The sequence below is a fragment of the Vipera berus genome (genome assembly GCF_964194415.1).
Source record: "Vipera berus genome assembly, chromosome: 9".
NCBI classification, from domain to species: domain Eukaryota; kingdom Metazoa; phylum Chordata; class Lepidosauria; order Squamata; family Viperidae; genus Vipera; species Vipera berus.
The window spans coordinates 9,167,190-9,195,179 of NC_138212.1; the positions used below are offsets into that span (position 1 = coordinate 9,167,190).

Below are 27,990 nucleotides of genomic sequence, written 5' to 3' on the forward strand. Positions count from 1 at the left end.
CTACCTGTACATCTGGAGGTTGAGAAAATGGATTATGTACATTACTAAAGGAACACAGAAAAAATATCTGAATAGATAATAATGAGCTAGCTGGATTAATAAACCCAATATAGCCTAACGGCTATTAATTTATCCAGCTCAATACAGCATAGCCATAGCTAGGCCAGTTTGGAAGGCTGTGTTCCCAGTTGACACTCCATCATCGCCCAGTTTCTTCTGCAAGTCAGTGGAAAAGCCAACGCACACTGCTAGGTGGGGGAAATCTGACTTGCCAAATGACTTTCCTTCACACACACCCCTTATCAGTTTTTAGCAGAGATCAATCCCTGCTGCCAAATTAATGGTGCTATTTAACGGAGGGAGAACTCCCTTCAAATCAATTTCTTCCCCTTCCCCTATTCTGGTGATAGTAGTGTGGATTGGGCTTGTTTGGGATAGGGAGATGGTTTTTCTTGGGGGGGATATGAACGAAAATAGTCAAGGTTGCCCCTAATGGGGACAGCCGATTTGTATAGACACAAAGCAGCCTAACAGATCCTTGTGATAACTTCCTTGTTCTTTAAATGTGTCATTTCTGGCCTTTTTGCAGATTCTTCTCCAATACATAGACACTATTTTTATCTGACGTACTCACAACAACACAGAGGTCTTTGGTTAATCAACAGTGAAGTTACAAGTTGATGTGCAAGTAGTCCTTGACTTACAACCACAAACTGGTCACCTTAGCGAATTTCTGTTGCTAAGTGAGGCGTGCCTGATTTTACAACCATTTTTGCCAGGGTGGAAAAAAACAAAAACAACTGTAGTCGTTAAGCGAATTGTGGTAATTAAGCTAACCTGGCTTCACACCTTTTATTTTGCTTGTTGAAAGCTGGCTGGGAAGGTTACAAATGGATGATCCCGTGACCTCTGCGATGCTGCAAGCTGGTTGCCAAGTGCCTGAATTTTGATCACACGACTGTCGGGATGCTACGATGGTTTTAAGTGCAAGGATCCCCAAGTCACTTTTTTCAATGTTGCTGTAACTTTTGGAACGGTTGCTAAATGAATGGTTGTAAGTCGAGGATTACGTATGTACATATGTATTGGGAATGATGCATTGGTATGAAAAAACAGCACGGCAGGAGTTTTAAGTGGCATGGCTACCTCATCCCTCTGATTTCAAACTTTACAATGTGTTACCCGAACAGTGACAGTTGCAGGTTTCCCTTGTTTATTTCTGCTGCTGCTTGTAAACACCTTAGGAGCGCCATCATTTTGTCCCAGGAGCAGCATTTCCACAGGAGCTTTAAATCTTCTGAACCACATGCTTGTTTCATATGCTCAAACTATTTCGAAGCAAAAACAATAGCAAGGGATAAATTGTCTTTGCAGAATCGACAATAATTATTTAGCAAAACTTCTCATGTTAATTTCAACATGCCATTTCCTATTTAAGGAATCATTGGTAAACCCTTGGTTACGTTCCAATTTCCATCTGCAATAACTGATAATAGCAGCAGCAGCAGCAGCAGCACAAATATTTAGGCTCGTTTTGTTTTGTTAAAGATCAGTACATATTAACACATCTCTACCTTTATTTAGGGACGCGGTGGCTCAGTGGGTTAGGAAGCTGAGCTTGTCGATCAGAAGGTCGGCAGTTTGGTGGGTCGAATCCCAAGTGCCGCGTAACAGAGTGAGCGCCTGTTACACGTCCCAGCTTCTGCCAACCTAGCAGTTTGAAAGCACGTAAAAATGCAAGTAGAAAAATAGGGACCACCACGGTGGGAAGGTAACAACGTTCCGTGCGCCTTTGGTGTCTAGTCATGCCGGCCACATGACCACGGAGACGTCCTCGGACAAGCGCTGGCTCTTCAGCTTTGAAATGGAGATGAGCACCGGCCCCTAGAGTCGGAAACGACTAGCACGCATGTGCGGGGGAACCTTTACCTTGACCTTTATTTAGCTCCTATTTTTGAAACTCCATCTTGAAAAGGCCTAATGAGAAACAGGTGTTTTACAGTGGTTTTTAACAGCGAAAAGAGTTCAGGAATTCTGTTCCTCGACAGCCTGTCTAGCTTGCCATTTAGAAGCCTAACTGAATCTCTGGCTATATTTTTAAAGGACATTTGTAAACACACATAATAGGTGTGTTTATAAAACCCACTAAACCAAAGCAAAGCATTTGGCTCAGTCCAGGGTTCAAACCATAATTTCCTGTTACATCTTTATGCTGGCAATATTCACCAGAGATTTTCCCCATTTCCCTAGCCACCAAATTTACATTTCTTGCACCAGATTATTCCCTCCTTCCCTCAATTGGAGTCATACTGTTTTCTCGGAAGTTTTTCTTAAGTTTTATTGCTTCCTTGATGAGCTTATTAATCACACTGGTATCCTTTCAAACTTCCCTATTTTGAAGTACAGATTATATCCAAGTTTCTATTTTGATTTCCTGACTTGTTCAGCTTCCTTTTAAGCTGTCTGTTCATTTAAAAAAAAAAACTTTCCTTTTTGAAAATAAATATGTGAACATCACGAAAATCACTAGGCAGGATAGCGAAGTTGCTGCTGTTATGCTATAGAGCTGACAGAATTCAGACCGCTTCTCCAGTCACTACTCTGCTGCTTCAACTACGACAGGAAAAAAGCATGCCTTTGTCCTCGCTCTCTCTGTATTTACATCAGGACCTGGATGCTATATAGTCCTTGCGCCTCGGCTGATGTATCTGCTGGTTTTAATCCATCTTTGGTCTTCTGAGTAAGTACAAGCTCCTCTTGTCAAAACTGGCCTGCAGAGTTTTTGCATAACTGAGAAATGTTAAAAATACAAACTATTCATAAAGGTCACTGCTATATTCATTGCAAGACAGGTTTTTTTTTGGGGGGGGGAGGAAAAACCCGTAATCTCTGGGCAGCAGAAGAGAGGAAAAAAATTAAAGGTGGCCACAAAATGGTAACAGATGGAAGTCTGTAGTGCAAGATTATCGCCGCCCACTCCCTCGGGAAGTGCAAACTGGCCTATTAGCTCGTTTTCAAGGGTGACAGAACAAACTGAGTTAACTCATAAATGACAAAAGCTAGAAAGTGATATTTTTTTTAAAATAAAATAGCCGGGTATCCATTTGCAGTTAGGAACTGTAGATATCCTGCATGTTTGATCAGACCTAGTGTGATGGCGGGAATCGCCTGGCATTTATGTGTACTTAGAACTGGCCAGATTCCTTTGAAAGTTAGTCTGAAATGGGCAAAAAAAAACCAAACCAGAATGCCATGTGCAACACAGGTACAGATGAATGAAAAATGGAGGTGTTTGCTGAACCACAGAGTTTGCAAAAAAAAAACAAAAAACCAAGAAGCTGAAGCTGGTGTAATTTTTGTCACGTTCACCTAGGCTAGTATTTTTCAACCTTAGCCATTTTAAAAATGGGTGGACCTCAATTCCCAGAATTCCCCAGCCAGCATGGCTGGCTGAGGAATTCTGGAAATTGAGGCCCACATAAAGTTGCCGAGGTTGAGAAACACTCATCTAGACCCTACTGAAGGTACACAAGCAAGCCTACTCTTCCTATAGCACCACTTAGCCCTCGCTTCAGCAGAACCTATGCCTACGTTAACGTGTCGACTTGCATCCACTCCACAAATTGAGCCACTAGCGCTGCCTCTCGTCCAGAAACGCAGCCCAGCTTCTCTCCTTGCTCCCAACCATTTCCTTCTAAAACCAGACTCCCGGAGGGGGGGAGATGGGAGGGGGAAAAAAAAACTGCCACTTGGCCACACCTTTAAAATAAATTGCACTTTAATAAGAAAAAAAAGAAGCCAAATCTGGCAGAACAGCTCTGAAAGTTCAGATTGCTAACGGGAGCCCCACGTGATGCTCCTCCAGCCAAAGTTCAAAAGGCATCCCAGGAAAAGTCAGAACCCACCTCAATCCCCAGGGTGAAAAGGCCCAAAACTGGGGTAAAAGGTTAGGTTGGGTTGGGTTGGCTGTGTAAAATCCTCATCCGGTCACTGCAATGCTGTTGCACACAGCAGCCTGACTGGACTCTGCAGGCAGAATATGATACAGCCAGCCAACTCTGGGCAAGATAATCCCTCGGTGGAATCTTTGGTTTCGTTCATCCAGAAGCAGTGGCAGAGTGGGGCTCCTGTCCCCGTGCCACTCCGTAGGATATGCATCATGTGGTGTGCTGCATGCCCTTCTCAGTCCCAATGAACACAGTGATGTTGGTGTAGAGAGGGTGGAGTTCCTTGGAGAGCAGCTGATACTCCAGGGTGTTCATACCGTCTTGTTTCCATGTCCTCCTCGTCTTGGCCAGCAAGTTAAATCTGCAGGAGACATGGGGAAGAAGTGATGCCTTAGCTTCTCCTTCTCTCTCCTCTTCCCTCCCCAAGAAGGCTTGACGTAAGGTCTCCCGTCTTGAGCAGAGGGTTGGACTAGAAGACCTCCAAGGTCCCTTCCAGCCTAGGATTCTATGACTTGTAAGATCACCAGCATCCCGTATTTACAAATCAAGAGAAGCTTTACGCACCCTCTTAATCACAAATTTCGAATGCCTTTTTAACAGTTTGCAACCAAATTCATTTTAAGCAATAAATCCAGAAACAGTCATCTTAGTATTCCCCCACCCCCCCAAAGACAACTGCTTGGGATCTGAAAAAAGATTGCAACTGAAGTTCAGGAACAAGTCATGGAAGGAGTGAGGGATACAGGAATCAAGGGTTAGGAAACGAGAGAATTGGTACTACAGGTAGTCACTTGTTAAGTGACCATAATTGGGACTGGCAACTCAGTCATTAACTGAAACCATGACTGTGTTATCTTCCTTCAGCTTTGCTTTTTTTTTTTAGACCCACAAAGATTGTAAATGTGAAGATTAGCCATAAAGTTACTATTTTCTTACCAGTATTACTATGTCATTGTATTATCACTGAGCTGTGGTGACGCAGTGGTTAGAATGCAGTATTGCAAGCTAACTCTGCATTCCACAGCCAGGAATCAGCTCAAGGTTGACTCAGCCTTCCATCCTTCCGAGGTCAGTAAAATGGAGACTCAAGATTGTTGGGGGCAATAGGCTGACTCTGTAAACTACTTAGAGAGGGCTGTAAAGCACTGCGGAGAAGGGTATGTAAGTCGTGAGTGCTATTGCTATATTGCTATAACTGAACAATCACTAGACAAGGTAGTCACTAAACAAGGACCACCTGTACTGATAAAGACACAAGAATTGAAGGGGGAAAGAAACTGGGCTGAAACAACAAGCTAGACCTATAGATAGAGGGGATTATGCCATATTGTAAAAAAAGCAGAAAGATGGCTATACGGTTACTGCTTTTAGAACCTGACAGATGATTATTACCAATTATGGCTTCTATTACTATAGACAAAACAGACAAGGGAGGACAAAGTTTAAAATTTGCTTAATTTGCTGTTCTAATGGCTATAGGTTTCTAGTCCATATTATTTTGCACAAGAAACTATTCTGACAAGATCTGCTGTGCAAGGAATATATTAACAATCAAGGGAGACTGAAAAACCTCTTGTCTGTCCGTCTGACTACACTCTGCTTTCTTGTCCTTCCATTTTTCTGCAGATCTTTTCGTGGTGTCAGTTTATCCTTATGCAATACTTCAATCCTCGACAAACTGACAACTTTCCATCAGAGAGTACGGACTTAAGATAAATGAGCAACTGAATATTCGGTGCTACCTGACCGAACTGCTGCATCTACACCAGAGGTCCCCAACCTTTTACGCACCAGGGACCGGTTCCATAGAGAGAGGTTTTTCCGCAGACCAGAGACTGTGTGGTTTTGTGTGCTGCCTGCATCCCACGGATGGGGCTTTGCTTGTTTGTGTGGACCAGTTGCTGGCATGCTGCGGCCCGGTACTGGTCCACAGACCGGGGGGTTGGGGACCCCTGATCTACACAACAAAATTGTTATTCACGATGGTACCTATTGTGGGTCTATACCCAGGCCCAGAGAATTCTGCAAATGTCATGGCTTTTATGAACAGAAGAATTACAGAAAAAGAAGAGAAGGAATCATACTGAACGGGTGAACTGCAGTTGATCTTAGGTGGGAGCAGTTTCTGTCTACAAATTCTTCTTAAATATTTCTTCTTTCTACTCACCTCTTGGGATTCTGTTCATTGCCCTTGTCATGTCCATGTTTGATCATGCGGTAACGGCCATACTGAATAGACGGGCGAGAGATTACCATCCCACTTAGGGCTACCCTACAGGAGAGGAATGATCAGCCTTAGCAGAAGCCAACGAGTGATCGCAACTGAGTCAAAGAGTTACCCAGGCATTGCCCCACTACCCCACCCCAGATGGAAACGGGCTTTTTAATCTCCTGCATAGGAAGAGTGGGAGAAAACAGACAAAACATTTGCTGCCTTAACTGCCTACGTGAAAGGGTTATCACACGAAAGCAGGACACCCGCTGGAATACACCTCTTATTAAACGTTTACTGACTTCTTAATACAGACAGTTAAATTAATAGCTTTGGGGTTTCTCCTTCCTTGGGCTAACTGCTTCCAGCCCAGATTGCAACAGCCCTGTCAGTAAGAGTCTTACCTGACGGCAATGTCATCATCTTCACCACCCCAGCCCCAGTAGTTGTTAGGAAATCCATTCATCTTCATATATTGCTCTGGACTAAGTGCTGAAACTCCTCCAAAATATGTCTTGTAGGGAAGCCTGCCAGAAGAATGTGAAGGATGTTGTGTCAACGCTCATCCAGACTAGTATTTCTCAACCTTAGCCATTTTAAAACGGGTGGACTTCAACTCCCAGAATTCCCCAGCCAGCGTGGCTGGCTGGGGAATTCTGGGAATTGAGGTCCACACAACGAGAACATTGGCTTACAAGAGGCAGCGTCTGTGCAGCAAGGAGGACCTTTATGAAATCTTAAAACCAGCACAGAAACCTATGGGCTGACATTCCTACCCCCAACTCACAAGTGTTAAAGTTTCACTGACAGCTGATTCCCACCAAACGCATAAAAGGAAAGGCCTTGCATTTGTACCCCTGGCTCTTTCAAGGCAGCCTCATCATAACACTGCCAATCCTAGGCACCACCTGCTTACAACTGTCTCCCCGTCTTGAGATGGATCGTAAGATGGGACAGTCTTGACATTCATAGTCCAGGATATCTAAAAGTCCCTCCTCCCACTCGTTTGACGGAAAGCATCGGCCTTTCCTCTCTGCTAGTCAGACAAGCCAATGGAGCCAGTAAGATTTTTCCCATCTAACGAGGCATCGTTTTTTTAAATCAGTTTTCCTCTTAAGAGTTCAAGGCTATGCTGATGGTTCCTATGCCACCAATTTTAACAATCCAGAAACTGTGGCTGGTTCAAAATATGGTAGTGTAGGCAGCCTCCACGTGTCACACCTCTGCTCTGCAAGCTGCACTGGTCGCTGGTATTTTTCTGGGTGCGACGGAAGGAGTTGCGGGTGTGAGACTGCCTGTCAAAGAGGCCCTTTGCAGATCCAGCAGTTAAGGAATATGATCTGGCGGGACCAGGAGAGGAGACTTTGCTGCTGCTGTACCTGCCCTGTGGAACATCCTCCTTGTGGGGATCAGCTTGACCTTAACTCAGGCATGTCAAACTGCCGGCCCGTGGGCCGGATGTGTCATGTCGAAATTGCACCCACCCCATTGCGGGCAACGGGGGAAAAAGTCGCGATACGTCGTGAGTTTGACATGCCTGCCCTAAGTCTACTGGTGTTTTTGCAAGGCCCCGAGTTCATGGCCGTGTTCCTGGATTTGGGGGCTGGACTGCCAGAATCCATTTACGTGGGAATCCATATAAAGTAAAAAGAATAAATAACAAATAAGCTGGGAAACAGCCAGCAACTAAATTTTATGGTTGAGCAAGGATTTAAACCCAGGGTTTCCTGATCTTAGTCACTCAAATTGCACCCTATTTCCAAGGCAGAGACTGAAAGAAATTAAAAAAAAAGAAATGAAAGAAGCTGAGGAACAATGAATTCCAGCCACTAAGTTCTATGGCTGAGGAAGGAATTAAACCCAGAATTTCCTGGTCTTAATCATTCAAATTGCACCTTATTTCTAGATAGGAGTTGAAAGAAAGCTCCCTTCCTGAATATGGTTTTGTTTCCGAAAAGAGTATTAGAATAGGGAAGGGGAAGCAATTACATATTTAAAAAAGAAATACCACTACCCTTAACCTTAAGCTTACTTGTAGCCAAACTTATCCATGGCAACAGCCACATGTTTAGGAAATTGATCGCACGTATAAATATTTCGATCATCCTCTGGAATGAGATCCACGTCATGGAAGAATATGCAGTCCCAATCCTCATCTTTCATAGCTTCCTTGAAGCCCACATTCAAAAGCTTGGCCCGATTAAAAGTATAACTTTCCGTCTGAGAAAGAAATGACAACAAAATAATTTACATGGACAAGCCATTGATATTAACGGGGTTTCCTTACGAGTGGTTTAATCTTGCATCTAGTCCAAAAGCCATTAGGCATTGCATCAGATCAGTCACATACCCATTGGCCGTATTTCCACAAGAACCAACTGCACGTTTACAGTATTCCACTTTACAGCCTGACTCTATTCTCTGTAGCCAAGATTATTTGGTTCATCTCTCCCTACTTCAAGGTAACTACAGTGGCACCTGGGTGCTCAATCGCTTTGAAACTCATCGAATTTGGTACTCAACACATTCTGATGTGAACAGTTTGTGCCAGTACTCATTGTTTGGTACGGTACTCAACGCACAAGCTAGAACTTGTCGTTGTCAATTGCCTTGTGACTCACTTATGGGAAAATTTGTTCGGAACTCATTGTGCCTCCCAGAACCAATGAACATTGAGTACCGAGGTCCCATCGTACTAGATACTGGTCACATCTTTATTTTCAGCTCCTGGTCCCAGTCCTCCTCTATTTAAAATTTGGATGTGTAATCTTAATTCTGATTCTTGGTTTCCCTTGGAGTCCTTGCTTAGACAAATGGCTGTCTAGTCTCTTCTTAAAAACTTCCAGTGTTGGAGCATTCACAGCTTCTGGAGGCAGGTTGTTCCACTGGTGAATTGTTCTAACTGTCAGGAACTTTCTCCTTACTTCTAGGTTGCTTCTCTCCTTGACTAGTTTCCATCTGTTGCTTCTTGTCCTGCCTTCAGGTGCTCTGGAGAAGAGCTTGACTCCCTCTTCTTTGGGGCAGCCCCTGAGATACTGGAACACTGCTATCATGTCACCCCGCCCCCCTCGTCCTTCTCTTCATTAGACTAGATATACTCAATTCCAGCAACCGTTCCTTTTAAGTTTTAGCCTCCAGTCCCCTGATCATCTTTGTTGCTCTTCTCTGTGCTCTTTCTAGAGTCTCAACTTTCTTTAACAACTAAGTTATTAAAGTTCTGCACAGCAGCAAAGCAGGACTCGCTTTGGGGGTTGAGGAGTAACTCCTGCAATCTTCTGCTATTACCTCTCATTGCGGCCTAATTTTGGCAGCAGCTTTGTGTGAATGCTTCTTTCCAACTGTCAAGTCCTTGAAGGCTGAAAACTCAGGAAACAGTTGGATTTCTAGAACAATCTTTATGGTTAGTAGGAGGGAAGGCGTGCCAAAGCAATTTTCCAGATCAACTTATACCTAGCACCGTGTTTCTCAACCGCAGCAGCTTTAAGATGTATGGACTTCAACTCCCAGAATTCCCCAGCTTTTTAAAGCTGCCAATGTTGAGAAACACTGACCTAGCAAAATTAAGGGTCAGTTGCGAATCCCCTTTTCACACTTCCTCTCTGCCCAGCACGAAGGAATCTTCTTGGGAATGGTCCGCCTCCTCCCTATTACCTGGTGGACATTCCATCAGAACAGCCTCCTTCCCATTGACTGAGACACAGAATCTTGGGCCACAGGGGTAGACTACACATCCAACTGGAGATTGAGACTGCCAATTTTCCACAATGGGAAAAATGGGGAGGAAGGACCCAGTCTCCTGAAACCCTGCCCTCCACTTCCTTGCTTTCATCCCAAGCACCTTTCAAAGAAATGTAGGAGAGTTTGTTCCCAGCTTCACCACTGAATCAATGCCGTACCTGATGGATGATATAGATGCCATAACTCAGCTGCTGTCGTTGCAGGAAGGGGTGCAAATAGTACAGCAAGTACTTAAGGTGTTGCTCCCGATTCCGGTGGGGAATGATGACAGCTGTTTTGTGAATGGCGTCACAGTCGGGGGGACGGTAACGCCCCCCTTTGGTCACATAGGGATTCCTCCGTAAGACGTCTTCCAGCGTCAGTCCTAAGGGAAGCGTGACTCGAATGGGCCCTCCTGCACACGAGCAGAGATGTTATTAGTCCATTTCTTTCCTGCTACCCCACAGATCAGCGAATTAGAGCAGGGTTTTCCAAGCTCGGCAACTTTAAAGATGTGTGGACTTCAACTCCGAGAATTCCTACCCAACACATCAAGGAAGGAAATGGGTCAGACTGCAGGAGTTTGAGGCTTGCTCTCCTCTTTTTGAACCAGCAGATTCATTGCGTGGCCAAGCCTCAACATATCAATCTCTGGGCAATTTTTTTCTTCTAAATAAGGCTTTCCAATATTCTATCCTGTGCCTGAAAAATGACCTGGGTCCCAGGCAGACCGCATAGAGGGGTAGGGGAATCTGTTTATGCAGACCTCGGTAAGAGTTACTCCAGCAGGGCATTTCCTGGGCAGGCTTCTCTTATTGGTTGTAATGCCTGCCTCTCCCTCTCCCATCGCCCAGTTCGCTCCCACAGAGTCCGCCTCCTCAGGGTGCCGTCGGCCAGGCAATGCCAGCTGGCAACCCCCAGGGGGAGAGCCTTCTCTGTGGGCGCACCGACCCTCTGGAACGAACTGCCCCCACAGCTGCGGACGGCCCCTGACCTTCGGTCCTTCCGCTGTGACCTGAAGACCTGGTTGTTCTAACAAGCGGGCCTGGACTGACTACGGTTTTTAATTAGGCTTTTTACCGGGTTAAATTGTCTCGTCATTTTGCATTTATTATTTAATTCTTTTTAAAAAAATTTATTCTATGTTTTTTTAATTTTTATTGTTGTGAGCCACCCTGAGTCCTAAGGGAGAAGGGCGGCATATAAATTTAATAAAAGCAAATCTATCAAATCAAATCTTCCCCAACCCCACCACACCTGCCCTTTCGACGTTTAAATTTAGCCGCCCATGAGTCTAGTCAGGAGCTATGGCTTATTTTCAAGAAAGCTGGCCTTTTCCCTTTTGCCACGCACCCCAGCCTTGAAACAAAACTCAAATTCTAGGTCAAAAGGAATGAGAACGGATTATCAAGAGTTCTGCTTCACTTACCGAGGAAAGGCGAGACTTCAGGGCAATAGGGAAGTTCCTCGGGGGGCAGAGGAGGCCGAGCGATCAGGCTGAGGTTGGCGTAGACATCCCCTGGCAGTGACGCGTTGGGGAAGCCACCCAGCATAGTCAATGTGCCCCCTTTGCAAAAAATGCCTAAGAAATAAGCAACCCGCTTCCGGTAGCCCTCGCGGTACAGCAGGGCCATCACCACCAGCTGCACCCCCAAGAAGAGCAGCAGGTAGCGGCCACGCATCTGTAGCATGGCGGCGCAGAGCCAAGATCATCTGTCCATGGTGTCCCTGGGCTGAAATGGCCGGCAGCAATTAGGAGGGCGGAAGAAAACCAACCTGTTGGGAGTTGAAAAGAGTGAATTAGAGAGCTCACCTTCAGACTCGCCCATTAAAAATGCAACCCTTGAAAGAAACTAAAGGTTGGTCCCTACTGAAGCCCTCTCAGTCTCTCTCTCTCTGTCTCTCTCCCTATCTATCTCTATATAAATCTGTCTGTGTTTATCTACATCTGTCTATCAATCTATCTACATCTATCTATATATCTATATATACCTGTCTCTCTGTCTGTCTGTCTGTCTCTATCTACATCTGTCTATATATCTATATATGTCTGCCTGTCTATCTCTCTATCTACATCTGTCTGTCTGTCTCTCTCCCTATCTACATCTGTCTATATATATATATATGTCTGTCTGTCTGTCTGTCTGTCTGTCTGTCTCTCTCTCTCTCTCTCTCTCTATCTATCTATCTATCTTGTAATTCTTCTCTCAGGGCTTTGATGAGGCAAAGGGGCTTGTGTGGGTAAATGAGGCATTCAGCAAGCTAAGCATAATTTTCAAGAACAACGTCCCCCCCCCATGCCTAAAGAGAAAAGTTTTCAATCAGCATGTGCTACCTGCTCTAACCTATGCCAGAGAAAAATGGACACCAACCTCACAATTGACACAAAAGCTACGAGTGCCACAAAGAGCCATGGAAAAATACATGCTTGGCATCACAAGATAGAAAGACCTCCACATGGATTAGAGAACTAACCAAAGTATACGACATCGTCAAGAGATTAAAAGAATGGAAATGGAAACAGACTGGTCACGAAGCAAGAAGAACTGAGTAGACCAAGGCAGCGATGGAATGGATCCCACTTCGAAAGAGACCTCAAACAAGACGGATCAACGACATCAGCAAGTATGGCGGGCCCAATTGGCAAAAGAAAGCTCAGGACTGTATCGGTTGGAAACATGCGGAAGAGACCTTCATCCTGCAGTGGAGAGACCGTGGCTAAAATGATGATGATGATGATGATGATGATGATGACATACTGTAACTAAACCTCTGTTATGAGAGGCATCCTCTCCTCGAAGAACGGAAAGCCTCAGTCAGAAGGTACGACAGCAGCACATGCTCGCATCACACAAAAACAGATTCCCTCCTCTGACTTATAAATTAATTTTTCTTAGGAGAAAATTTAGGGAGATTTGATCGTTTCATTGTCTTCTTTAAATCGGCCCTAGTTAAAGTGCTGGATTCGTATCAGATAACTACTCCAGTTTGGACTTCAACAATAAAATGTGCTTCATTCTGAGGTTCCTATCCTTGGGGTTCATGCTGCAATATTAGTCCATTCTTAGAACAGCAGTAGTATGTTACTGGCGAAATCTCCTGAGAGAGACAGCTCAAGGGGAGAAGCGGGCGCATGGCTGAAGTGTCTTCCTGCTTTGTCAAAGGCAAAATGCCCAAAGGAAAAAGAGAGGAGTGTGGAAATGGGTAGGCAAACACGTGATTGCAAATATGTGCACCAAAGAGGGGAAAGGATGCTAAACGGCAGATGAACAGAAAACAACTGGGTCTTTTTTTTTTGGGGGGGGGGGTGTTGTCATATTTCCTGGCACCTCATTTTATGCATTCTAAACTGCTTTGCTTCTGGATTGCCCCAGGTTGCAGTTCGGGTTCTTTAGGATGAACGGCTTCCACCCGAAACTCTTCACTTTCAATCCTTGCTGACCCAGTAGGTCAGGGACACCACGATAAGGCTTCTGCTCAAAGGACTGGATTGCAACACAGAAGGAGGGCAAATTCCTTGGCTGCAAGCAAGCATCGGTGTTACTTCCCTGTTCAGCTCGAAGAGACCCACTAGGATTGCATGGGTACACCTACCCTACTGAACACAATAGGTGTCTTGACATCATGCCAGTTTGCAACAACTAAGGAGGAACAAGGAAATGGCAGGAAAGATTTCTGAGTTAAGATGTCACTGGCTTATTTTGGGGGGAGTGGGGGGCGAGAGGAATGAGTATGTCTAAAGGGCTTCTTCCCCCAGGACAGGGGTAGGCAACCTCGGCTCTTTTATGACTCATGGACTTCAACTCCCAGAATTCCTGAGCCAGCATGGCTGGCTCAGGAATTCTGGGAGTTGAAGTCCATGAGTCATAAAAGAGTCGAGGTTGCCTACCGCTGCCCCTGGAGAATATTACCTTTGGAAAGAGTTTGCTATAGAAAAGTTGTCAGCTGTTTTGAAATCTCTCACACAATGCCCGACTCTCTACCTCTATTAAGAAGGCAGCTGTGTTCCAAAACTTAGGAAGGGACTTAGCATACTAAGAAGCTTCTTTAATTCCAGTGAGATCCTTTTTCATCTTCAAAAATTGCTATGCTATCCTAAGCTAGACTTTTATAGAATGTTTCTTTTGTCTGCTTTCAGGTTTTGTTGTTGTTTTTTATAAAAAAAATAATAATGTTCCGGCATTAATATGCAAATACATGATTTGCTTCATAACCGTCAAAAAAAGCATAAACTGATTTTACAGTTGGCACGCAAAGACGGAAAACTATTTGCTTCTAATTAAGGACATGTGTTTTGTGTGTGTATTACATAACAGCTTTTCAGCTTATTTCCTATTAGGAAACAATAGCGTTTCATTCATTAGCTATTTATCAACTCTCTAGATAAGCTTTAGCCTTCTTGCGTCATGTATGTCAAGTCATTTGGAACATGAATGCCAAATAAATTCCACTTTGACAGACATCCTTTTTGGAAACTGCCACTCCGCTATCTGAAGTGGTGGAGTTAATGAGTAATTTTTGGAGCCAAAACACTGTCAAGTATGTTGGGAATTACTTAGCTGGAAAAGAACACAATTGATCCTGAAGGGATGTGGATCTCTCTCTCTCTCTCTCTTCTCTCTCTTCTACAAATAATCTTGCTTCATGCCCCACAAAAAGGAATGGTGGGGTTGTAGCTGTGTACTGAAATGCAAAATGTTGAGCAGCCAGGATTTTTGTGCACACTACTCAACTTTGCAATGTGCCCTGACATAGCTTCCTGCCTACAGCAGAGTGAAATCCCCAGTTCACACTTTCAAGGCAAAGAGAGGAAAAGAAAAGGATGCAAGGAAGGGTAGAGCTGATCAGCAAAGCCAGGAAAGAAGAGATGAAAAATCAAATAATGCTAACTTGCTGCTTCTAATACAGCTCCGGGCTGCTAAGAAAGAAGAGATAAAAGCTGTTCTTGAGTCAATTAAAACTGATCAATGTTCGATAGAGATGATCTCGGCGCTATTGCTGAAATAAACACACCTCAGAGAAAGCCTGAGATTCAGAAAAAGAGACACGGGAGAAACCCTCCAAGTTTGGAAAAAGCATCTTCTTCCCCTTTTCAGAACAGAACGAAAGATTTTGATTTTGAAGATTTTGTCCCTTTGGCTTATGGAGGCAATGAACTGCATTCCCTTCCTTCCCCTGGAGGGATAAAATCCAATACTTGTGGCATTGAGTTCCTCAATTATGCCAAGCTCCCTGCAAATTCCTCGGTCCTATAATATCACACCCTAAACCAGGGGTCGGCAACCTCGGCTCTTTTATGTCTCGTGGACTTCAACTCCCAGAATTCTGGGAGTTGAAGTCCACGAGTCATAAAAGAGCCGTGGTTGCCGACCCCTGCCCTAAACCAATTAGTGTCTTTATTAGGCATTTATTGCAAGCCCGTGTTGGACTTTGGTGTGGAGTTTACAGTGTCATTATACTGTAAAATTGAGGAAACAGTGTTGATGCTTCTGAAATAAAACTGATCAATTCATGCAATAGAACAAGATGTAGACAGCTCATTAGCTGGTAATAAAGTCCCAATGGGCTGCTGCCCAACTTAAGACCAAGGCGTGAGAAAATACTGTTTATGTCTAACTTCCTGATCTGCATTTATCTCCTCAACCTTCCTCCTCTGCCCTCCAAAGATGCAGCCACCAGATAGAACTGTTGCAACATCTTCTAAAGCTCCTTGAAAATCCCCAAAGCCACCCACCCCCCTTTTCACTTTCTATTGCTCCTCTTCCTCTTCCTCTTCCTTTCCTTCACCATACTTTGCCAGCTTCCTCCACAAGCACATCAATCCAAGCACCACCCAAAGAGTGTCCAGAACATTGGCCAGCCATGTTAAAGAGACCTTATTCCTTGAACTTACATTCTGAGTCTCCAAGTTGAGGTAATATTGGACAAAGACGTGTGTGTGTGTGTGTGTGTGTGTCTGTGTGTGTGTGTGTGTGTGTCTTCAAGGTTAAATTTCCCCTCTAGGGAAAGAACAGTGATTGCCCAACCCTGACAGCCTTCTTCAATCAGTGACTAAGAAAGAATTGCACTCAAAAGTGTAAAACCAAAACTATTTGGCAAATAGTCCTTCCCAGCTCTTTCATATTTCTTCATCTCAAACACATCATCACTGAGGAATGAAAAGAGCATAACAAGAGATTTTTCACTTGCTGGGTCAACGCCTGATCCATCCCCTTTCCACCTCCAGCGAAAAACAGTTTCGAAGGACCCAGCTCCCAAAGACTGGGCCAAGACCACCCTTCTTACAATTTTCTTAATGATCTTGTTTCATTGACAGTATGCAGTTCAATCTGATTCTTATGGAAAAAGCCGGTTCTGCTTGGGATTTGGCTAATCCCCCACAGGAATGTTTGAAGGTTACTCTTTCACTACGAAAGGCCTTTATTTCTGCTTGGCAACGCTTCCTGAAGCATTGGGAGCAGGAGAAGGCCGGGACATCAACTAAGTGTGATGTGTGGTAGCTGGGAAGTAACCTATACATATACACCTCAGGGTTTGTATGTGGATCATATCTCCAGCAGCTTTGTAGGGGCACATAGACGTTTTGACTACGGTAGTCAAAAACCAGAAGGAATCTTGTGGCACCTTTTCAAACTACTGTAATAGAGTTTATTAAAAGGAATAAGCTTTGGTGAGCTACTGTTCCATGGCCACTCCCTAAAACTTATGAAGTGAGCTGTAGTTTAAAAACCAGTATGGCTTTTAATAAAAACTTCTTAACTCTGAAAAGATGGAGGCCAGACTCCTTCTGATTTCTGTATAAGCTGATGTATATTAATAGCTGGTTCACTCTTTACCCACTGGATGCCAGTTTGAGTTGGCTGGTCATACAACTCTGGTTTTATAAAAAATACTGATAATGCTAACTACAAACAAAGTTGCAACAATGGTCAATTGGAACCTCTGCATGAAATAACTGTCTACTTTAGAATTGAAACAGATAGGCACCTGCCACTTAAGACCCCAGACTTAATAACTGTTGATCAGAAAGGCAAAAATGTCTGAATAGTGGTGTGACAGCACCCGGAGACAGCAGAACAGAAGAGAACATCACAAAATTCAAAGACCTGCAAACAGAAGTAGAATGACTGTGGCAAAAGACAGCAAAGATAATACCAATAGTGATACATGCCTTGGGTGCAGTCCTTAAACATCTGGCGCACCACTTGAATACCTTTGGCATTGATAAAATCATCAGTCAATTGCAAAAGGCAATTTTACTTGGAACAGCTTACATCCTGCAATGACCCCTTTTAACACCATCAAACAATATCTCCCTATCCCTGATCTTTGGAAAGGACTTGATAAGGTAGTCCCAAAGGGTTTCGGAAAGAATGCAAACAACCAGACTGCAACGAATATAAATCCTTCCATTCCCCACCATTCAGTCAGAACTGAAGAAGCTTGGCAAAACATCTTCAAGGAAAAACAGTCCAGTTGCCTCTTGGAAAAAATCACCTTTGGAGCAACCATGACTTGGATGACTGAGAATCTCCATAGACTTGACTTGATAGGTAGATAAAAATGCCAAGTCCAGTCTGAACATTTGGCTGTCTATGCAACTAGCAATAATAATCCTTTTGCAAAGCCGAATGCTGCCCTCCCGTTCTTAAACAACATATTCTCTAAAGCAGGGGCCCCCAACCTGTGGGCTGTGGCCAAGTAATGGGCCATGGCCTACTGGCCACTGGGCCATGGGACAGGCTGGCCAGTGCGCGTACGTGTGTGCGCAACCCCCCCACTCATGTTAGTGCCACAACTGTGGGGTGCAAAAACAGGATGCCACCATGCCTTGGCGTGCAAAAACAGGCTGACACCGTGCTTCAGGGCACGAAAACAGGATACTGCCCTGCCGCTGGGTGCAAAAATGGGCTGACGCTGCACCGTGGGGCTCGAAAATGGGATGCCGCCGTGCCTTGGGGCAGAAATGGGGTATTGTGCCATGCAAGAATGTGGAAGGGCTAGCAGGTATCACACAAGCACTAGCCCCTACCCGTTTGCCTCACGTATGTGCTTGCGGCCCCATGCGCAGATGCGTAAAATCCGTCCCCCTCCCTTTCTCTCCGGTCCGCCAACCGGGACAGGCTGGTGACCTCTGCTCTGCAGCCCTGTCCTTGCCAAGGAGCCACTTCATACATCCAGCAGGAGAATGAAACCATCCAATCTGCCAAGAAACAAGAAAGCGAAAGACAGGAAGCATTGTATAAATGTGCCTTAAATCCATATATAAACATATGGGAAATAACAACATGCCAGAGTTGTAATAAGAAAATGTAAAGATGTGTAAATAGTGTTTTTGTTTAATCAACCCGTCCACCTCTGTTTACAAATAACGGAGAGGAATAAAAAGCATATAATTAATCCCTTGGAAAGTAGGTACATCAATATCTGCACAATTTGTAAGAATAACAGCTGTACTGGCGGATGCCTTCATCTACTGTAGGTGAATTTTTCATCTGCAATGAAGAAAACGGCTTCTACAAATAAAGAGCAACGTAGCTACTTTTAAGAGATGGGCAAATTGTCCCTGAAATCTTAGTAAAAACTATGGGGGATTACCAAAGACCTGACCACCTGGGTTTTCATTGAGCTAGATATTGGACAGCTATTTCTATCAAGCCTTTCACGTAATGCTATTTATCTAGTAAAGCATTTCCTTCAGAACATGCAGAAATATCCATATATCTACGTAGTTCTTCAACTTAAATAGCTTCCATATTTTGTAAAGGAGGTACAAATATCATCAACAATATAAAGGAGGAAATCTAGGAATGCAAAGAACCCATCTGAATTGTCTGATGAATGCTCAAAATATGAAAAAATCATTTAGGTAAGAGGGTTTTTTTAACACCATATCCTCCAATGCCAACAGAATAACAGACCTGGAAGCGACCTTGGAGGTCTTCTAGTCCAAACCTCTGCTCAAGCAGGAAGCTCAAATGGTTGTCCAATCTCTTCTTTAAAAAGCCCACTGTTGGAGCATTCACAACTTCTGAAGGCAAGCTGTTCCACTGATTGTTCTCACTGTCAGGAAATTTCTCCTTAGTTCCAGGTTGCTTCTCTCCTTGATTAGTTCCCATCTGTTGCTTCTTCTTCTGCCTTGTGCTTTGGAGAATAGGTTGGCCCGCTCTTCTCTGATTTTTAAGGTCAGAAGACAAAACAACTCTATACATAGACCCGAAATGTACTCTAAGCCAGGGGTCTCCAACCTTGGCAACTTTAAGACTTGTGGACTTCAACTCCCAGAATTCCTCAGCCAGCTTAAAGTTGCCAAGGTTGGGGACCTCTGCTCTAAGCAGTCCCCATTTCACAGCTGAGTTGACTCCCAAGGAAACTCTCTGAATTGACAAGACTGAGGTCCCCCCACCTCTAACAATTAATATGCACCACAAGCTGCCTTACTCATCATCACTGGACAAAAATCAACCTGCCCTTTTTTAGCCAACCTTATCAGCTGCATCCCAGCTAAAGGTTGCAAAACCTGAAAGTTGTACCCTTGTGGCTCCTTATTGCTGAATCAGAAGGGTCCAATTCTTAACTTACAGCTCTGCATTCATGTTGAAAATTATGTACCTTCTGTGACACAGAACAAAACTTCCTGGAGTCCATACTGGGCAGAGACACAGTCATGAATCAACCTTTCTGTTCACATCTGAAGAAGCAGCCTGGCTCTTTAATCTGGGGACAGCACTTTTCCAAGTCTTCCATCAGCTCATTCAGAAATAAGAAGTGCTTCATATTAAGGATAAAGCAGTACTGTACCCCCCCCCCAAAAAAAACCCTGAAACTGCTGCTCTTCAGAGAGAAATGGAGGCTATCCAGCTTGTCAACTCCTTAGCTACATGGCCATCTGACAAATCTTTTAAAAAATACTGTGCCAACATACATTAATTTTTTTTTATTAAGCACATGTATATCGCCACCCAACTCACATTAAGGCAGCTTTGTTTATTCAGCAGAAATATGGTAAATCCTTGCTTCCTGGAGTGCAGGATTTGCCTGATTCCAATTTCAATAGAATTTCTGCAATGAATCAGACACTAAAAAGATGTGATAACTTAGAACCGGGGCACGCAGCCAGGCCAACCAGCCCTAAGGCAGACGAGCAAAACCTGGCATTTACTCAGAGTAATATATATAGTCATTTCGAGCCAATAGCATTCAGCCAATTTAAACAGGAAGTGGAAAGCTGCTGGTGCAAAGCAAAATCAGGAAACTGGAGGGGGTGGGTGGAGGGGTGGGGGTAATAGGTCCAGAATGTGTAGTGCATTCAGAACAAGGACAGAACTTAGTCGATACCAGATGTCACTTCTTCAACAGATAACAGCTCTCTGAACTAGCTCGTGTCATTTGCTAAACATTCCCAATTTTTTTTTCTCAAGATGAGCCCAGCATTCGCCATAATGGAATGGATGGAATGATACAATAATTGGAATTCAAACAACAAAACAAGAGAATCCTTCTCAAGAATCAAACCATTACTTGGGTGTTTTTCCCGTACCTCCGGCCTAGACTATTTCTTGGCTGCCTATTTTACTTATTATTCTCTAGGGAAAGCCACAGAAGCCATACCAGAGTTAAGCAATGGTACATTAACTCCAATCCTCAGAGCAGACTTTGCATTCTGTTGCTCAGACAACGATAGGTTACCAAGACTTCACCCTTGGATCTAGTCTTTCTTAAAGGGCTATCTGATCTAGAAGAAGGCTGCGTTGTTGTTGTTGTTGTTGTTTAAAAGAAACGAGCCCCAGCTTGCACACAATATCCAATCCATTTTGACAACTTACGTTCAAGGGCATGAGTAATGCACTTTTTTTTCTGAAGTCCACAGATCTTGATTTTAATGCATTCAAAACATAATCCAGTGGGTTTATCTCAATCCATGAATTTTTCTAGGAACTTTTTCAGGACTCTCAGAGATGAGTAAGCAGCATGTGCAACTCTAAAAGCCTTTAGCGCGATTCCTACTCTCTAAAAGTTGCTGCTGTGTAATTTTTCATTTGCCTGTTGTTGTTTTTTCATATAAAAGTTTTACAGAAGAGCTATAAACTATAACATGAAAAAAAAATGGCAAAGAGAATTTTACAAGGTAAATATACGGGAGGTAAATATACAGGAGACTTAAAAACCTGTAAGTGATTATAATTTTTCCATACATTCATTAATTATGAATAATTGGATAGGTTACATTAAGGAACCCAAAAAAATCAAAACTTCAAGGTAGGATAAACAAGAACTATAGTCAACACAGTATAAATCACCAAATCATTTGCTGAGACACACTGGACTGTAATTTTTAATGTAACAGGAGAAAGTATAAAAATATGATTACAGAGTAAATAATGGATTTGCTGCAATTTCAACCAAAATAAATTAAATCCAGGCTTTTTCTCATTTCATCCACTCCTTTTTAGGATGCAGCCCCCACCCAACACAGCCCTCAAAAGGCATGTACTATACCCGTAGAAAGTGACCCTAAATTCTAAATATAATCTAGAAAAGGCTACTCCAAAGCCCCTTTGAGTTTTCCAGAGACCGTTTTTAAAGTCATCCAATCCTTAAAATCTACATGGTCAGTAGGAGTCAAAAAGGACTTGATGGGACAACGCTCAATAACCAATCTTTACAAGCAAGGGTGACACCACCCTCAGGAGATTACTTCTTACAATTATTTCTGAACAGGGTAACTCAAGACAACATTGCTTGTGGGCCATTCATTCAAAATAGGAAGTTGCCATAGTAAATATGGACAATATGCAACAGAGTCTTACCGGTCGCATTTTCTTCTTATTTGTATTTGATTTGACCATAAGAGTTGAATCCTACCACTTCAAACACCACATGCCCTCAAGTACACTCTATTCGTTCTCTTAAAACGTGAGGTCACGGTGGCAATATTGGGTACATTTAATATTTATTGTACAACATAATTCATTTCACCTTTCATTCTGCCAAGCTGTTTAGATCACCAATAAGAAGATATCTTAGAGGTCATCTAATCTAGCCTCCATTTTAATGCAGGAACTGAATGCAGTGGTGTTCCAGCTTTTATTTAAATAGCTCTAAATAAAGGAACATCCCTGCCAAATTTTCAGAGATAATCTCATGTCAATCATTCCTGTTAGGTTTTTTTCCCCCCTTAAAATTGTTAAAAAATGCTTTCCTTCAATTTCTGTCTCCTGGGCTCTAGTAGTCTTAAGGAGCGAAATACAAGCACTAATGAGACACAGTCTTGTTTGTGTACCAGGAGGAAGAATGGCTGCAACCTGAACAGGACAGAAAAAAAACATAAATCTGAGCTAGCTATTAAAAGGTCTATGTGTGGACCTGCACATACTCACAAGAACAAAGGGGCTTCGCAAGAGAACCCAAATTTTGTCTATCCTGGTTCAGAGATGGGAAGCCACCGAGAAAATGATTAACCAACCTGATCCAAGCGTTGAAATATGTTTTATATGGGGGACACTTAAAACATTTCTTTTGAAAAAAGGAATAAGATAGTGGCTTACAAAAACTACGGTATTCATCATTGAAGGCAGTTAGAGAGAACCTCTTGTTACTTCAATAACCATTCAGAATCACCCAATGAAAGTGGTCGGTTATAGCTGCAAATCAAACTACAAATGTATTTCTTTGTGCAATGCAAAAGCTATCCAACGCAATTTGCTACCATCAGGAGTGGCAACGGCCCCGCACTTAGGTAACTTCAAAAGGTAATCAGACAAATGAACAGAAGAAAGACTGAAATTAATGGAGCAAAACTCATCTGCTGCCATGGACACCATCACAAAGTTTATGTTCGGGGTTTATTTTTTTTAATTAATTACTGAATTTACACCCTGCTTTTCTGCTCAAAATAAACCTTAAGGCAGTTTGCCGTCATTAAAAACATGCAGAGAATAAAACTATTCCAATAAAATCAGTCATTCAAATACAACCGTTGGGAGAAAACAACAGGAGAAAAAACAACACGGGCGTCTTGCTTCTGAACTCCGGAATAGCGAACTTGTAAACCTTAGCTTTTGAAAAGCATAATAGTTCTTAAACCTTCATGGACCCCCTGTGACAACACTGCGCCCTCCCCAGGGTCCGCAGACCAGAGTTTCAGTGGGTTAGGACACTGAACTTGTAGATCAGAAGGTCGGCAGTTTGGCGGGTCGAATCCCGAGTGCCGCGTAACAGAGTGAGCGCCTGTTACTCGTCCCAGCTCCTGCCAACCTAGCAGTTCGAAAGCACGTAAAAATGCAAGTAGAAAATTAGGGACCACTACGGTGGGAAGGTAACAGCGTTCCGTGCGCCTTTGGCGTCTAGTCATGCCGGCCACATGACCACGGAGACGTCCTCGGACAAGCGCTGGCTCTTCAGCTTTGAAACGGAGATGAGCACCGGCCCCTAGAGTCGGAAATGACTAGCACGCATGTGCGGGGGAACCTTTACCTTTACCTGAAGTAATCAATTAAGCCCAATTCATAAAAAGTTTACCTTTTTCTGGATTTGAAGTCACTCTTAACAGGATACTTTAGATAGAAAGAAAGCAGGAAAATTACTTCCAAGAGAAGATAAGAAAAAAAAGAATATTGTTCCCTCCCCACCTCCGACATTTTATTTTTGCTGTTTTTTTCATCACTTTTTTATCACTCTAGCTGGGTTGAAGGTTAGGAAGCCTGATGGATCAGACAAAAAAGTCTACCAAGCCCAACAGCTGAAGCCATCACCCTATTTTATTTATAAAGCATCTAAAATTATGAGGTGCTGAACAGTAAAATGGAGAGTGATAGTTCTCTGCCCACAGACTCAAGTCTAAAATTAACCAACATTTTTCCTTCTTACAATGAAACAAATCTGGGAGGAAAATGTAGAGAAACAAAAGAAAAGACTGAACAATCTTTGCAAAGACAGCCTCTTTTCTCACTTCTAGAAAATTTATTGGTAAGCATTGAGGTTGTTAAGCAAGGCATCAAAATGACTGGACCCAATTTTAACAATATTTTTTTGCTATAGTCATTAAGCAAGACATCACAGGATAGCAATTTATGACCTTCCCTGCCCAGTTTCCCCTTCCAACTTTAGCAGCCGACTAGGAGGGTCACAAATGGCAATCACGTGATCCCAGGATGCTGCAATTGTCATGAATGGGACCATTTGCCAAGTGCCTGGATTGCAATCAAATTACTTCAGGGACTCTCGTAAGTGGGAAGACTCGTCATACGTCACAACTTTTTTCAGCACCGCTGTAATTTCGAAGGTTTAGCTGCTAAGTGAATGGTCGTAAGTCACAGATTATCTGTATTTACAAACATCAGCATGACAACAAACAATTTATCTGCAAGAGTAACTCGCAGCTGACATGGAAGCCCTACTCCAGCACATACACACTTCCAGTTAGAATTATAAAATAAACTGCTATAGTGCAAAGCATGATCCATTGGGAATATCACTGCCTTTGGGATGTTGGATCTATATGGTTTGTGTTAGGTGAGAGTCCTAGGCAGGGACTGCACTCATGGTAGACAAAAAATTAGTCAGGTCTCTGAGAAATTACTGTGTATGTTGTTCAGAAAAGCTACTTCCAAAAGCCAATATTTAGAATTGGCAGACAAAAAGAAGATAACTGAGCATTATAGGATGCATGTAAATAAGGTTGTACCTTGCAAACCACCAACTGTTAGGACTGCAGAAAAAACAACTGCAACCAGCCTGCCTCGCACTGAGGACTTATGCACTGCATGAGCCAAAAGAGGGCTGAGAAAATGTTTACAGACCCCTCACATCCTGAACATAAACCATTTCAACTCCTCCCCCCCCCCCCCCAGGATGCTGCTACAGGGCAAAGCATGTCAAAAACAAACAGACACAGTTTTTCCCCTATGCCATCACTCTGATTTCCCACAGTAGTCTCATGCCTAAGGATATTTACCCATGTAGTAAGGCTGTAATCCTATTCTCATCTTTCTTATTACCTTCTCCTATTGGTATCTTATGATTATATTACTTTATTGTTTGTATATACTCTGAGAGCTTATGTACCAGAGATAAATTCCATGTGTGTCCAATTATACTTGGTCAATAAAGAATTATGTTCTTATTCTTATTAGCCATGATGATGCAGTGGTTAGAATGCAATATTGCAGGCCAAGTCTGCCGACTGCTAGCAGTTCAGTCCTGACCAGCTTAATATTGACTCAGCCTTCCATCCTTCCGAGGTCAGTAAAACGAGGACCCAGATTGTTGGGCGCAATAGGCTGACTCTGTAAACTGCTTAGAGTGCTGTAAAGAACTATGACGCATTATATAAATCTAAGTGCTATTCTATTCTATTCTGTTCTGTTCCATTCCGTTCCTTTCCATTCCATTCTCAAAAGGAATGGGATTCTGCACCCTGTAATAATATACAAATGAAAGCTCAAAGGGAAAAAAATCTATTTTCTTTTTAGAGCATAGGATTTCCGTCTTGAAAAGTACTAAATGTTCAAGTTAGAAACATACTGTAAGAAAAAAAATCAAGGCTGTCTTTGTTGAGAACTCCAAGATAAAACAAGAAAAAGATACATTCATCTAAGGAGGATTTGAATGAGCCAAAAAAGCTCTTCAATTATGAAAAACATTTATATAATCTGGAAACCTTGGATGCTTAGGTAGAAAATAAAAGGTTACAATCTATCCTATATTGAGAATTCCCAACAAGGCGCAGAAACTGGATGTCTCATTATGCAGTTTTGTGAATTACCTATAATTGTGGAATAAGCAACAATTGGCTTGATTATCAAACACATAAAATCCAAAACTAGCAACCCATATTATGATTCTGCATGATATATAAATGCTTCCAAACTTGCCAGACTTGCCAACCTAGAGGGGCTTCAATTTCCATAGCCAACAGCCAGTAAGGAAAGGCTGTTCTATCTGATGTGGTTTCAGAACTACCTGTCCACAGCAAACATACTTCCAGTGGATGGAAGAGGTACCCTGAAAGATGAGTCCCATCCATGGAATAGATAAGATGCAAGCATTGCATAATATTTGAGGTAAGGGCCACTGATTTCCCTTGAATGGAGAGGGAAATCCAGATCTTAGAGATCCCCAGATACAGCTTTCAGGTTTATAAACTGGTTGGATTCACAAGTTAAAATATGACTTGTCACTTTGTGGCATGTATTAATGCTGCCAGCAAATACAGTTTAGTATCTGTTTAATATGTAATTTAATACTTTAAAAAAATTCTTAAATAAATCTTGCATACATCTAGTCACTTAAGTTAAATCAATAGGGTGGTCTTCTACTACCTGGGAAGCCTTCAAATATATGGCATTAATTAATTAGATTAGCCTGCCTTTATTACTTTACCTTCTTCTTCCTATTTTCCCCCAGGACAATCCTGGGAGGTGGGCTGGACCAAGAGTGACTGGACCAACATCACTAAGCCAGACTTCATGCTTAAGACAGGACTAGAACTCACCATCTCCTGGTTTCTAGGCCAGCATTTTAAGCACAACACCAATCTGGCTTTCTTTTTAATTCCCCGTCCATCACAACCACAGCAAAAAAATTCTGAGCGATGAAATCTATACAACGAAAAGACGCCAGGTGTAGGGAAAGCTGGGCGAATATATTGTGTGAATGCAGATTATTAACCCCCAAAGGAAGATCACGCCACTCTCTTCTCTTCTTTCCTATCCGTGCCATTTTATCAAAGGTGTCAAATTGTGCCTTCCCCTTTTATTTTCTCTAGGTTTACAAGTAGAGAAGAAGAAAGGACAAGGCCACCACCGCTAACCCTCCCCCCCTCCACTGTACAGGAAATTTCAGGCTTCCCCATCCCCATATAAACAAGAGAGAAACTTGCCAAGTTTGACCAGGCTTCCAATTTCTTCCTCTTAGCATTGCCAGCAACATTTTTTCTTCATTTTTTTCCTCTACTGGTACCAATTTTGTCTTTCATTTTAAAAAGGAAGTGGAGAACTCACATGTCCCCACAACCCTAGATATCCCCATTCTTCATTTTTTTATTATTATTTCTCTCTCTTCCTTAAACTGAGAAAATAGCATTTCTTCCTCTGGCCGAAACATCTGATATACGTTTGCTTAAGGGAGAAGGTCGGGAAGAAAGAGGGCAGGAAACGAAAAACTTGCGAGGGGGGTCAACCCCACCCTTCGATTCCCATTACCAAAGAGGCGGAGAGGTTCCTCTCCCTTCTCCCCTGACCTCCGGGTTGGGAGACGGAGGGCGCCCGGACGTTCAACTCTTCGGGGGACGCGGGTTGAGGAAGGCGGAGAGAAGCCGAAAGGAACCAAACACGCAGGCTGGCGGGTTCTCACAACACGCCAAGCCGACACGGGGTCTGGAGCTGCTGCTGCTGCTGCTCGTGGGAACCCAGCGCCGAGACGGGCGGGCTGCGACTTCTGTCCAGCCTGTTGCACCAGCGCGGCCAATCGGGGGTGAAAATCCCGAGGTTGGAGAAGTCGCCGCCGCCGCCGCTACCCAGCCATCGCCTTCCGAAGATTCGGCGCCGCGGCCGCACCAGCGGACAGACCAGCCCCTTCCGACGCCCCGGGGGTTTCCTTGCGAGGAAGCCCGCACTTACTGCCGGGGCGCTGCCTCCCCTCGGGAAGATCCGGCGCTCGCTGCCGCCTCCTCCTCCTCCTCCTGCTGCCCGCGCGCCTCCGCGTCGTCGCTCCCGCCGGCCGCCCCGCGATCGTCGACGGACCCGAGGGCCGCCCTCCCGAGAACGGTCCGAGGCGACGCGCCGAAGCCAAGAGAAGGCGAGGCGGCGCTGGAGCAACGGCGCGCCTCACGCCCCGCCCCCCGAGCGCAGCCGGGGCCAGAGTCGAAGGCCTCGGCCAATCGCCTTCCGAGGCGAGGGAAAGGGGCGGGCCGCGCGAGAGAGGGGCGGAGGCGCGCCAAGGCCGACCAATCGGGGCCCGATCGCTCTCGACGTCATTGGGCGCAGAGCGGTGGCAAATTCACAAAAACCCGGGAAAGAGGGCGGGGCCGCGGGCTTAGGGGCCGGCAAAGCGTCCCGCTTTTGTGGCTGCGGGAGCCAAAGCGGCTCGGTGGGTGCCTCCGTCGCTCCGCCG

At 43.8% G+C, this 27,990-nt stretch overlaps 1 protein-coding gene across 6 annotated transcripts; it reads right to left on the reverse strand.

The window, feature by feature from the left end:
• Positions 1–3,760: 3,760 nt before the first annotated feature.
• On the reverse strand, positions 3,761–27,663 carry LOC308671810 (beta-1,4-galactosyltransferase 3-like). 6 transcript variants are annotated; one of them, XM_081334285.1, is made up of 8 exons: positions 18,798–18,822; positions 17,909–18,079; positions 11,306–12,574; positions 10,056–10,291; positions 8,192–8,379; positions 6,564–6,686; positions 6,115–6,219; positions 3,761–4,308 (listed from the first exon to the last, which is right to left on the reverse strand). In XM_081334285.1, the coding sequence occupies exons 3-8, from the start codon at positions 11,565–11,567 to the stop codon at positions 4,158–4,160; spliced, it is 1,065 nt and encodes a 354-aa protein (XP_081190411.1). In that variant the 5' UTR covers positions 11,568–12,574; positions 17,909–18,079; positions 18,798–18,822; the 3' UTR covers positions 3,761–4,157. The 6 variants fall into 6 exon arrangements, with proteins under 6 accessions (XP_081190411.1, XP_081190415.1, XP_081190410.1 ...); XM_081334289.1 differs by lacking the exons at positions 17,909–18,079; positions 18,798–18,822 and adding an exon at positions 27,498–27,663 and having other exon boundaries at positions 10,056–10,261; positions 11,306–11,652; XM_081334284.1 differs by lacking the exons at positions 17,909–18,079; positions 18,798–18,822 and adding an exon at positions 27,498–27,663 and having other exon boundaries at positions 11,306–11,652.
• Between the last annotated feature and the right edge of the window lie 327 nt (positions 27,664–27,990).

What these genes read in the sequence shown, in the direction of transcription:
- LOC308671810 (XM_081334284.1), bottom strand. Translation starts at nt 11,567, where the DNA reads ATGCTACAGATGCGTGGCCGCTACCTGCTGCTCTTCTTGGGGGTGCAG. An exon ending in TGAAGTCTCGCCTTTCCTCG is followed by an intron (nt 10,292 to 11,305) that starts GTAAGTGAAGCA and finishes GCTCGTGTGCAG; the next exon opens with GAGGGCCCATTCGAGTCACG. An exon ending in GATGATGACATTGCCGTCAG is followed by an intron (nt 6,220 to 6,563) that starts GTAAGACTCTTA and finishes CCTCTCCTGTAG; the next exon opens with GGTAGCCCTAAGTGGGATGG.